General features: G+C 30.4%; 1 protein-coding gene across 1 annotated transcript in view; it reads right to left on the minus strand.

Moving 5' to 3' along the window:
• LOC147029445 (uncharacterized) overlaps window positions 1–13729 on the minus strand; it is a 127741-nt gene that overhangs the window by 62576 nt on the left and 51436 nt on the right. Inside the window, 1 exon segment of the mRNA XM_085872124.1 lies at window positions 237–347. Coding sequence (XP_085728250.1) covers window positions 237–347 — 111 coding nt within the window.

The raw sequence follows: 13729 nt of genomic DNA on the forward strand, positions 1-13729 counted from the left end.
GAATCTCTCCATTAAAGTCTTTGTAACTCGGAGATGATGGCATGTCCATCTCATTTTCCGACTGAAAAGATGAGCTTCAACTTACAAAAAAAAAAGCAATAAGACAAGTACGGTACTCTCATAACATCGGTAAAATTATATTGGTAAATTTTTTCAATCAACACAGTGAAATAACAACCAAATAATTTGTCCCACAACATTGAAAAGTGTTATGACAAGAAAAAAAGTTACTTCACCAAAGTTCAAAGAAGCTGAGGTGGAGGAATAAATGTGCTGAAGTTCCTCCTGAAGCAGTTTGAACAGGACTACCTCCTCCCTCAAATGGATGTAAAATTCAGATGGTGTCACTGAAAACAACAAATACCAAATAGAATGACCAAGACATCCACCTCTGAAATGTGTGCACATGTCACAACTTCTTGGAGAGATTGCACTCAAACAAAAATGACTGCAAATTACCGAAAAGCATTCTCAAGTGAGAAATATCAACATAAACTAAGATATATAAAAAACATAGGGGCAATAATACTGGGTGCTCACCTGGTAGCAGCTGGATAAGATAACGATGGAACCACTGGTAAGCATGGATGACCCATAAAATATGTAATGGAGAAGAAAGTAAATACCTATGGATTTTTTAATGCCATAAACAAACTTTGGTACATCATGGGTGATAGGTTGTGGTGAAATTTCATCGAAATTGTGTGTGTGGCTTTGTAGAAGAAAGCAAATACATATTTTGAGGGGCAACCCCAAAGTAGAATCCCTTTGACCCCAATTTTTTTGATGTCGTGAACAAACTTAAGTACATCACAGGTGTTGAAGATTGTGGTGAAGTTTCATCAGAATTGCATGTGTAGTTTCAGAGAAGAAAACAAATACATATTTTGGGGGGCAACCCCCATAGGGCCCAATTTTTAATATATGCAATGAACAAACTTTGGTACATGCACAGTGATGAACGTTGTGGAAGTTTCATCAAAATCGTATACTGTATGTATGTATGTGTATGTGTATGTGTATGTGTGTGTGTATGTGTGTGTGTATGTGTGTGTGTGTATGTGTGTGTGTGTGTCTATGTGTGTGTATATATATATATATATCGGATTAAAAAAAAAAAAAAAACAAAAAAAAAAAAAAAAATATATATATATATATATATATATATATATATATATATATATATATATATATATATATATACACACAAGTAGGGTAAGAATACTGATTCTGGCTCACTTTTCCCCATGTAAATGAATGGGGGATTTTCAGCGATTCATAATTTTTTTCCCTAAAAATAAATCCCCTTTTTATCCCAAGGTATATTTATTTGTCTCCCCTTTTAACTTGGAGGTTGAACCTCATTGAATTGAACACCTGAGGGTTGAACAGCTCACTCATTGAACCTATAAAGATTTGTTCATTCTCAAATTCCTTCAATAGTTTAATTTTCTTTGCACAATAATCCCCATCTAAAATATTGACAAACAAAACATTTGAATCTTTATATTTTTTAAGATACCCCTTTTGTGCCATTACGAAATGATAAACTTCTCTTAATGCTCTCATCTGGCCACCTCCTGAGCCACATATCATTTTGAGATTATAGTAAATTGTTTTTTCATTGTTCAATTGATAACCATCAAAGTTTTCAGTCCATTCAAGGATATTCATTTTTTTCTTTACATCCTCTAACTTACTAGTTTTTAAATTAATTCGCTTATTTGTTTTATTTACCTTTGTTTTAGTTATTTTTTCAATAAGACTTATTTGATATTTTTCACATTCATTATGTTTTCCATTTATATACCAAGACTGAGATTTTCTCCACTCTTTAGTTTGATTAATACTTGGTTTAACCATTTATATATTGTGAAAAAACGCGGCGGTAGCCCTTAAAAACCCTAACCCATCTTCCCATCGTTAAAACATAATCTATTTTATACACTCTATCATACAATATCCATATGGAACACAATCTATTCCATAATCTAAAATAAATCTCTTATCATCAAAGGCTCCTAATGCCTTTTTATTTACTTCTTCACTATATATGTTATGTTTATAACTTCTTATTGTATTCATTTTCCTATATTCTTCTTTCTTATTCATCAAACAATTATAATAATTTCCAAAAGTTATTGATTTCTTTATTACATATTTCTTTATTCCCTTTAACCTCTTATCAATCTGTTCACCATACTTATAAGCATATGCCTTTGCTCTCAATCCAATAAACTCACTCATTACTTTTCCACCCAACTCATCCTTAAACTTACCAATAACCTTTTCATTCTTTTTGGAAAATAACTCACTCTTCTTGCTGAAATTACTTGTATCATATACTCCAATATTTTTCTTCATATCTTCATAAACATCATCAGTTTTTATATCTAGGATAAAACTATCAGTATCCATATACAACAATGAAACATTTTCACCATACTCTTTCTTTAAGTCATTATACAAATAATCATACATCAATATCTTTGATAAATCAAGAACTGCTGTTCCAATATAAATTGGTTTATCCATTACAATACTTTCCTTTTTCATATGAATTGCAGAAAAGTTCTCTGAAAAAACCTCTTCTCTCTCAAAACTTGGTTTATTTATCAATCTCGAAGCTTCTTTCCAAGATGTTGCGAATCTAATGTTTTGTCTGTTTCTAACATTTTCCATAGTCTTTCCAAATACAGCATTATTCATTAATTTATAAAAGTCCCCTTCAAATTTTACTTTTGTATTTGCTCTCATATCTGTATTAAATTGAATATACTTTTTCACCCAAGGACTTTGTTTAAATTTTAAAACTCTATGAATTTTAGCTACTCTCAATCCTTCTCTCAAAAACTGTTTTAAGCTTCTCTGATGTAAAACATATCCCTCTTTATCATAGAATGTTGTTAATAACTTTTCTGTTGATTTGCCTTTAATATTAAAACTTTTATGATAATCACTTAACCATTCTTTCTTTGGAGTTTCTTTCTCACATGCAAAAGGAAGATCTTTATGCTTATTATGAAGATCACTCGGGTACCTGAAATCAACTTCAAAATAATAACCTTCTTCTTCGTCATTCAATTCCTCTTGAGAAGAAATAACAATATTCATCAAAGCCTTTTCATAATCCTTTTCTTCCACCCACTCTAATTTACCATAAGGCAGAGATTGAGACATTGCCCATCCATACAAATTATTAGCATCAAAATACATCAAATAATTACTATCTTTTTCACTATCATAATTTGGAAGATATTTATTATTTGCTTTAGCATATCTTTTTGAACATACTTGTGATATTCCACCTCTCTTGGACTTCTCAATCATCAAAAGCATATCCACATCACTGATTAAATCTATATCTTGTTTTGTCATTTTCAACATTGCACTCCAAGCTAAACCAGGAGCTGTGAAATAGTTGGCAGGATCTAATCCATAACATTTTTTATTATGACAGAGTGATCTAAAAGCTTCAAACACATCAGCTAACAATAAAACATCTGTTTTTAGATATAAATCGTGATATTCTCCAAGGTTCTTTATCTTAAATATTTTCCATATTTCTTGTGCGTGTTTATATTCCTTATCACTTATCTCTTCTTCATAAAGGTTATTATAGAAACTTTCTTTTGAAGGAAGTTGTGTTTCTTTAAATCTCATAAATGAATCCATATAATCATAAGGATAAATCCCCTTACTTGTAAGAATTTTCTCTTTACTTTGAATTTCATTCCTTGTTTGAATTTCCTCTCTCGTAAGAATTCCTTCTTTAATCAGAATTTCATCTTTAATCAGAATTTCCTCTTTAGTTCGAATTTTCTTTATAATTAGAATTTCATCTTCAGTTAGAATTTCTTCATTAATTACAGTTTCCTCTTTACTTTGAATTCTCTCTTTAATCTGAATTTCCTCTTTAGTGAGAATTTCCTCTTTTGGAAAGAATGAATTAAGATTTGGAAAAGAGTCCATGGAGCTTAGATTTGATGCGAGGTAGGCTAGTGGTGTTCCCATAAACTTGTAAGAATCTAAAAACCTAATACGAGTTAAAGGTTTTGTGAATATCATTTTTGAAAATGAAATATACTTTTGACTTGTGTTTGTTATAGCAGAAATATTCCCTGGTGTTTTTGAAAGTTCATTTATAAATAGATGTGTATCATAGTTGGCGCTGTTGTGAAGAAAGACTGGAATAAAAGAAGGTAATTTATAATTAAGATTACAACAGGAATGAGCGGGACCTCTATATTTACCAGTAAGATGACAATGGTCTCTAACTTTAGACTCCTTAATTTCCCCCTCACAAATATGGCAGATATTGTTCATTCTAAATTCTAATTTTTCTTCTTTGGTTAATTTCATCGGTTCATTTGTTTCTTTCATTAATTTAGTGAGTCTTATACAATCCTTTTCTAATCGTTTTACAAACTCTTGTGAAGCATTTTTTCCACGATAATGTTCAAGTTTGTTATACTTTTCTCCAACAGATGATTTGATATAATAACAGAAACCACAAGGAATATGTTTTTGATATTTATTTGTATATGGTTCTTTTGGATTAGGAGAAGCAGTATTTATCTTTTTAAGGATACATTCAAAATCAGCGTATATCACAAATGGGTGCATGATAGATTTATTATAATCTTCAAAATAAATCTTTTCACCAGGTTTAGGCATTGTAATTACAGCTGATTTATGATTACTACAATATTTTGAATGTTGTTCTAATCGTTCTTTTGTATGAAATGAATTAAGACATCGCTTACAAGGATATATTTTGTTTGCTGTTCTGAATACCTGAGAAGAGATTAATCTTGATAAATTATTGATGTATGTGTAATGTGAATTCTTTCCAACACTAAAATATAAAAGGTCAATGTGTGTTTCTTCATTTTTATAGTTGTTTGAAATTTTTAATATTTGAACTTTGTTTGTATCCGTTAATCCATATACATTAATAGAAAGATTATTCTTTTTCTCAAATTTAGGAATATCTGTTAATGGCATTGGGAATTTAAAATCTTTAATGTCCAAGGTATTCTCATATTTCATATATTGTTTTACTCTTTCTGAATTACATTTTGGTGGATGTAAGTGAGCAAGAACAGACCAGAGAAAACATTTATTATCATTGTTCTTAATATTAACAACTGCCTTCTTTAGTTTTATTTCTTTTGGTAATTCAATATAAGAAGAAGCTTTAAGAGGGTTTGATTTTAGAATGTGTATATCTAAAAAGATGATTTTTTTAATATTGAATCCACTTCCTACCACTGTATTATCAACATCCTCCTCTTGTCTTGATAGTTCTTCATAAACCCCACTATTCAAAAAATCTTGAAATGATGTTATAAAATGAAGATCTGTTCTCATATAAGGAGTTTGTTCTTCATCTTGTCTTTTCATATTCATTTTCACTCCCATATAAAACTTTAAAGTTTTTATTTCTTTTAATGTCTTTTTAATAAATTTTTCAACATCGGGTTTCACTATTTCAATTGATTCAGCTATTGATGATGGACTGGGTTCTCCAAATTGAAAAATCCTTATTTTTATATGCCCTTTAAATGCCTCATCAGTGTTTTTAATATAATAGTCTCCCTTTACTTGAAACTCATTTTTCTTGTGTTTTTGTGATTGAAGATGTTGATTATAACTACTCTTCAAAACATCCTTTGAACAGATATCACAATGTTTTCTTTCCAACTCAAGAGGAGATATTTGATGAAATAGATTAAATGTGTGTTTGTTGGTTCGGAGGTGTTTTCTATAATGTTTATATTCGTGATTACAAACATCGCAGTACGTTGTATTCACCATATTTATAGAATAAAACTTTGCTTAAACTAAAATTTTCTTGATGAAAATTTCGTTTAATTTATAGGTGAATCTGTGCTTAAAAACATTTTATCCTCCAACTTTTTCACTTAATAAATACAATGTTTCAAGACACAAAAGACAAGTTTCAATCAATCTCTTCATCTGTTAAAGATACTGAGAAATATGTCAAGGATGTAAAATTGAACAAAGATAAATATAACAACTATTGGATAAAAACTATTATGGTAAATAATATGAGTTCTTCAATTTCCTTCAGTGGAAGGGCTTTTAGTATACCTGGTAGAACATCAATTAAAGTATCTCTAACAAAAGTTTCTCCTCTCCTTCTAGTAATATATTCAAAACTAGAAAAAGCAATGAAACAAGAAAAAGTATCAAAGAACAAAAACCTTATGGATGAAGCTTTAGAAAGAAAAGATAAGACCATCTGTAATATGCAAGGAGAAATTTGTATTTTTTTCAACAACCCTAAAGATGTAAATCTTGATGAAATAAAGGATGTTAATATATCAGGTGAAATGACATTTCGTTCAATAGTAGTTAACGATAATTTTAAAATTACCTTTAATATAAAAAATGTTGTCGTTGAATCTGATAATGAAAAAAAGTATATCGATATCGATGGTAATATACAACTGAAAGTATAGATGAATTTCAGTTTAAGTAAAGTTTTACTTTATAAATATGCTAGACTTTCCTGATTCTCCATATGACAAATTTGAGAATTGTCCTGCGTGTGAAAGACAGGGATTAAACACAGAGTCAAAAGCCTATAAACAATGTATATTCTGTGATTTTCTTCTAATTAATGATAATAAAAAATATAAAAAGGAAAATAATTCTTTTAGATTTACACCAAAAATGAATTACTTTACAAGATTGATTAGAGAAATGAATGTAAAGTATGAGGATGACAACACACCTTTCCTTACAAGGGAAGAAACTGAACGTATAAGAGAAATGTTCAAAGGATTGTTGTTGTATATTATTCATGGATGTAATTTTCAGGGAAATATCAACACAAGATATTGTATAAATAAAATAATGGATTATCTTGAAATTAAACCTGAACTTAGGATAAAATATAGAGTTTCTAAAAAAGCCAATAATAAATTAAATAACCTGTTTTTCAAATATATAAATGAATGATTTTTTACCTATTTGGGAAAATAAGATAAAATTTAACAACCATAAAAATCTCCCAAATTCATTAAGATGTCTCATAGTTGGTTCAAGTGGATGTGGAAAAACCTGCTTACTTTTAAAAATGCTCCTCACTCCCAACTTTTTAGATTATGATAATTTAATAATTTTCACAAAGTCGAGTTTTCAACCAGAGTATCAACTACTCTCACAAGGTTTTAATGCTGGTCTTCAAAAAGAAGATATAATAGGTTTATTTAAACGTCAAAAAAACCTAAATGATTATAACATTGAAGATATAATTCAACTATTTTGTGATACACAGAGATGTAAAAAGAAATCAAATCTTATAACTTGTATTCTTAGTGATAATACGGATGATATACCGTCTCCCCAAGATTTGGATAAATCAAAAAAGAACCTCGTTATCTTTGATGATTGTGTTAATGAGAGAAACCAAACGGTAATGGACAGCTACTACACAAGAGGGAGACATTCTTCTTGTAATTGTATTTATCTTAGTCAATCGTACTTTCAACTTCCTCGTCGTTCCATCAGAAACAATGCTAATACTTTTATTTTATTCAAGTTAAATTCAATAGATATCAATAATTTTTGGAGAGATAATTGTTCTACATTATGTAGTAAAAAGAAATTTGAGGATTATATGAAGCACACGACTGAAAAATATAAATATATTGTTGTGAAACAAGATGAGATATTAAGGGATATATTTTTTGTTTTATAAACAATTACATATATAAATGACAACTATTATTATAAATCTTGTGGGTAAATCTGCTTCTGGAAAAAACTTTCATAAATCAAGGTTCTTGTGTAGTACAAATGAGAATATTGTAAATTTACTTAAAAAACACCCCGTGATACGCATTGTATCAACAACAACTAGAGCAATAAGACCTGGAGAAGTAAAAGGTGAAGATTATCACTATATTTCAGTGGAGGAACATATGCGATTGAGGAATGAAGGACAAATATTTGAGGAGGTTTCTCTTGGTACAACAAAATATTCACATTGTAAGAGTGAGTTAAAGAAACTAAAATCTGGTGGTGTTGGGATATTAGAAACTAATCCAGAAGGAACGAGACAAATTATTAAATATCTGAGCGGAGTGAAGATTTTATCATTCGGTTTTGATGTTGATGAAGAAACTCAACACAAACGTATGAAAAGCAGAGATGCAAGGATTAGTGAAGAAGAAATTACAACTCGCATTAATGTTAATAAAGAATTTGATGAAATATTTAAAGAAAAGGATTTATTTGAACACATCTACTTGAATGATGAAGAAAAGGAAAATTTCCCTGTTGATCTTTACAATTCATTAAATGATATTTTACAATAAATAAATGGATACAAAAGAAAGAGCAAGAAGATTTAAGGAACATCAAGAGTTGGTTTCAAAAGTTGTAAAACAACAGGAAGACATAAAGAAGAAACGCAGACAGAAACTAACGGGCGAAGAAGCATTTGAAAAAAACAAGAGAAATTTTTTAAACCACTTTTAAAAACTTCCCAAGAAAAAATGAAAGATGTTTCCACAGTTCCCACAGTAGAATATACTCCTAGAAAGCTTCAAATGTTAAAAGATTTCAGTCAAATGACGGAGGAAGAATTAGAGCATATTGGAGAATTAGAACATGATGAAGGTTTATTTCAACAACTGGAAGAGATTAATCAACCCCCTGATTATATTGTGAATGCTGTTCAAAACAATGAATATTCAGCAGATTCAAAAACCAAAGCAGGACTCATTCCAACAGAACAACCAGCAATATTTCATCTTGTTCAAGAAAAGGTATTGATATTTAATGATGAATTAAGGTTCTTAAGTTCTGCTCAACCCACTGTTAAACTAACTCCGAGATTAATGTTTCTTCTCACAAAAGATGGAAGGCAAGGTTCAACTGTGAGGGATGAATCAAAGTATATTGATAAACCATTGGATATGGAAAATAATGATGATAGAGTATATATTGATTTGCTGAACACTCTAAATTATAAGGTTATTCTTTCTGGTAAAAGTAGGAAGAATGAGAAGGAGAAACACATTATTCAGGCTTTAAGTATCCTTGGTTCAGGTATTAGTTTTCTTCCAAATGACCCATCGCAATTAGTTAATAGACTGTTTTTGTTGTTCGGCAGTAAGAAGGCTGGAAATAACAATTGTTTTAATGAAGCATCAGCCATTTTAGACCAGTTGATGAACATGAAAATAATTAATAAATCTCAATATAAAGACATTTTATCTCATATTAAATAAGATGAGAAGCACAATCCTGAGTTTTAATTTCACAACAAGCGACCACACATCTTCATTCCCATACCCACTACAACTTGACACAACAAAAGAATATGAGGCATCTTTATTGTCCATGGAGACTTATAATACCTTATTTAATATAACCGAGAAAAATGACAAGTTTAGTTATAATCCGGGAAGTGGATACAAAACGATAACAGTCTCACCCGGAGCATACGAGATTTCTCAAATATCTTCCGAAATTGCTCGTCTTATGAAAGAACAGGGTGATGAACCAAAAAATATTGTGATAAACATTCAAAAACATACTTCAAAATCAACGATTAAAGTTAAAAATAACTACAAGGTTGATTTCACAATTGATAATTCATTTAGAGAGTTATTAGGTTTCTCCTCAAAAAAGATTGAAACTAATGGGACGTTTTACAGTGATAATGTCATTCAAATATCCTCAGGAATAAATTCGGTGTTAATTCACTGTGATTTGATTGATGGTGCTTATAATGATGGATTAAAAACAAATACAATATTTTCATTCAGCGCATACTCAACCCCAATTGGTTATAAATTCAATATGGAGCCTAAAAATTTGGTTTATCTACCTGTGTCAGGAAAAACCATACACAGAGTAAATTTTAGGATAACCGACCAAGATAATCGTGTGATCTCTTTTAATGGAGAAGTTATATCCATCAGAATTCACCTACGTGAAGTTTTTCAATAAATAAATACGATGGTTATTGTGAGGAAGCACGAGTTGGGAAAATATAAAATAATTACAGGGGATGGGATGTTCCTTTCCCCGTACTACAAGGGTGAAGGTATGTATCTTGGTAGAGGATACTATAAACCTAAGAGACAAAGGGGTGTCGGACATCAATTTAGAGGAGATGGGATAATTGATACTCTCATGGGTATTGGTTCAACTATTCTTAAACATAAAGACCTAATTGGTTCAACTGCTTCTGCTGTGGGAAATGTAGCAGGTGCTGTAAAGAGTATAAAAGATGCTCAGAAAGAATCTCATAAATTACAAGCAATAAAAGAAATTAAGAAAGGTAAAACTCAGTTGTCCCCCAAGAACGACAGAAAATAATTCAAATACTTGGATCAGGGTTTCAAAAGTTTTAACATCTTTTTCCTAAATAAATACAAGTATGGAAGCAATTGATAGTATCTATGATTTGGATGATACTATTATTACCTCAATCTCCACTAACAAAGATTACTTCAAGGTAAATGCAATAACTGGAACAGACTGGAATACAAATGGTACAAAAAGTTTTGAAATAAATAATCAACAAACCTATTTGAATCTCTCCGAAAGTTTCTTGTTGTGTAAATTTAAATTCACTCAGGCTGGGAATAACACAAACGCTACACTTGTAAATGATTTCTTCTGGAAAATGTTTGATAGTGTGCGATTGTATATTGGAACACAAGAAGTTGAAGCGGTTGATTATGTCTCTGCTGTATCTGAAATGATGAAATTTACACTCTATACATTCAGTGATAGAATGGGAAAGGGGTCTGTCGAAGGTTTTATTCCTGATATGTCAACGGGAACAAACACAGACCCTGGATATATTCAAAGGAAAGGAATGTATAATGATGATACAAAAGCAGAAAATAGTTTTACTGTGGCAGTTCCTCTTAAAGGTATATTTGGATTTTGTGATTATGATAAAGTTCTGTATGGTCTTAAAATTAGATTTCAACTACAAAGGAATGATAATGAAAATAGATTGCTTTTTGGTGTTGGTAATGCTTTTGGTGATCAGAATAAATTTGTAATTGAGGAGATGAGTTGGTATATCAGTGAATATACTCCTAATCTTAAAACAGAAGAGATGTTGAATCGAAGACTTAACTCAAAAAAACCACTCAGTGTATCATACCTCAAAAGAAGATGTCAACACGTTAAACTCAATCAAACTACTTACACGTGGAATTTGGGTGTTCTGGAAGGAAAGCCACGATATCTGTGGATGATTTTTAAAAAGCCAGATGGTGATACTGCGACTGATAAGAATAATAAGAAGACTGATAAGAATGCATTGAGTGATAATGCTAAGGTGAAACAACTTCGCGTTTCTCTAGATGGAACATTTTATCCACGAGATAGATTGGAAATTAATTGGGAAAAAAATGATTTTGCTGAAGCATACAAGTCTTACCAAAAGGTGTGTGAAAGTAATGGAAATAAAGAACCTATTTTGGATATGACAGCATTTAAAAGTTTGTATACAATCTATACGTTTGACCTGAGCGCTCAAAAAGAAACTATAAAGTCTAATCGAGTGGATACTTCCCTATACATTGAAAGAGGAGAGAGTGAAGAAGTTGATACATATTGTTTGCTTTTGGAAGAAACAGAATTGCAGATTAATACAGATAATGGTGTGATGATTAGTCTCACATAATTTTTTGTTAAATAAATGAGTGGCAAAGTACCAACTGGGGTATATGTTAATCAAATCAATCTTCATAAACTATCATCTTGTGTTCAAAATCAAAAGCCTTGTACGATTAACGTTAATACAATTCAGAGAAAAGGAGCAGTAAGAATTGATGTTTTGCTCACAAGAGAACAGGTTAAAATCTTGAATGACACTGGCTCACTTAAAATTAAAATGACAAAACCAATGTTGAAAAAATATTCAATAAGAGAGACGAGTGGAGGATTTCTCCCATTTCTAATTCCTTTATTTGCTGGTTTAAGTGCGGTTGGAGCATTGACGGGTGGTATTTCAACAGCGGTCAAAACTGCCAACGAAAGGAAGGCTCAACTCCAGGCTCAAAAGAATTGGAAAGACATAACAAAGAGTTGGAGAAACAAATTAGTGGAAGTGGTGTAATTGTAGATTTTGCTGAAAAACTTGAAGGTCTGCCTGATAAAGCGAGATTGTTAGTTGGAGATATGCTTTCTTCTATAGCACAAGCAGGTGTAAAATTAACGAAAAGAGGTAATGGATTATATCTTTCTAATAAATAAATGAGCATTGATGAGTGGTTGAAAGAATTTGGAAAGAATACAACATCAAATTTACAACTTGCCAAATATTGTAAGAAATTAAAAATTCATAATGTGGTTATTTGTATGAGAGATGAATTAACAAATGTGTCGAAACATACAAAGAATATTATTATGAACTTAGAAGATAATGATGGGAACGGTTCTCATTGGGTTTGTATTTTTAATAGTCAAGACAAATATTATTTTGATAGTTTTGGTCTTCCACCACCTGTTGAAGTCATAAAATTCTTACAGAATGGTGTTTATCAAACATTTCAAGTCCAAGAATTAAATTCCAAGTGTTGTGGTCAATTATGTCTATATGTGTTATTTCAACTCAACAAAAATAAAAAATTTTATGATATTATTTTTAATCTAATATAAATGACTTATGTTGGTAAAGATGGTTCTATCTTTGGTGTATCTCAAGAACTGGATATTGATTTATCAAATTATTACACAAAGGCACAGGCTGAACGACATAAATATAATATAAACAAAAATATTAACATGAAAAATGCTTATAAATTAAAAAATTATCCAAGCCCGACTGACGCGAATGACTTGGTGAGATTAAGCGATTTATCACAATATATATACTTAAATAAAACGGCTGTGTATTTTAAAGATACAGAAGTGTTGATATTATCTCCAGGTCATACAGAATTCACAGTTCGAATTAAAATAAATTTTTATAAAGAAGGGCGTATCGTTTGTATGAGAATAGAACAATGGGGGTATGATATGAATGATTTAGGGTATAATTGGTCATTTAAAATTAACCTCGAAGACCTGGAACAATTAAATCAGTCTCGTAAGGAAGAATATTATCCACTTGGTATCGAGAATGAGTTTTGTGGAGCCACGATTAGTAAACAACAAATAAAAGAATTTAATAAGGGTAAATATAATAATGGTTTTGCCCTTGTTTATCTCATGAAAACAGAAAAAACAGGATTATATATAATAAGTAAGGAAATACAAAATGATTTAACTATGGGAAGATGGGGAGGTGTTTCGTGCCATAATATTATTCTGACATATATTTCTAATACATAAATGACAGCAAGAAGGCTTCAAGAAAATTATCATTTCTGTGTTCAAGCATACCTTCAAGAAAAGGGTATTCGGTATTTTAATAAATATGTTCTACAACATAAGAATGAGGTATTTTCAATAAAAGATTGGCATTATGCTGATGTTGATAAACCGACAACTTTAGATTTAATTAGAATGTTAAATAATGAAAAAATTATAAGGTTAAGAAAAGGTAAGGCTCTTTTAGAAATTCAAAAGAAATTTTATTGGTTTCCTGTTGTAAAAAAAATTATTTTAGATACAGGAATAACAAGAAATCCTGATGAATATATGTATAATATTCTATGGGGTGTAAACGATTCAAGTATAGTAAGGGATGAGGAAGGAGTTGAAGAAGAGAGGGAAG

This window comes from Eptatretus burgeri, chromosome 3 (assembly GCF_056783735.1).
Source record: "Eptatretus burgeri isolate ZD-2024b chromosome 3, Ebu_testis_v1, whole genome shotgun sequence".
NCBI classification, from domain to species: Eukaryota; Metazoa; Chordata; class Myxini; order Myxiniformes; family Myxinidae; genus Eptatretus; species Eptatretus burgeri.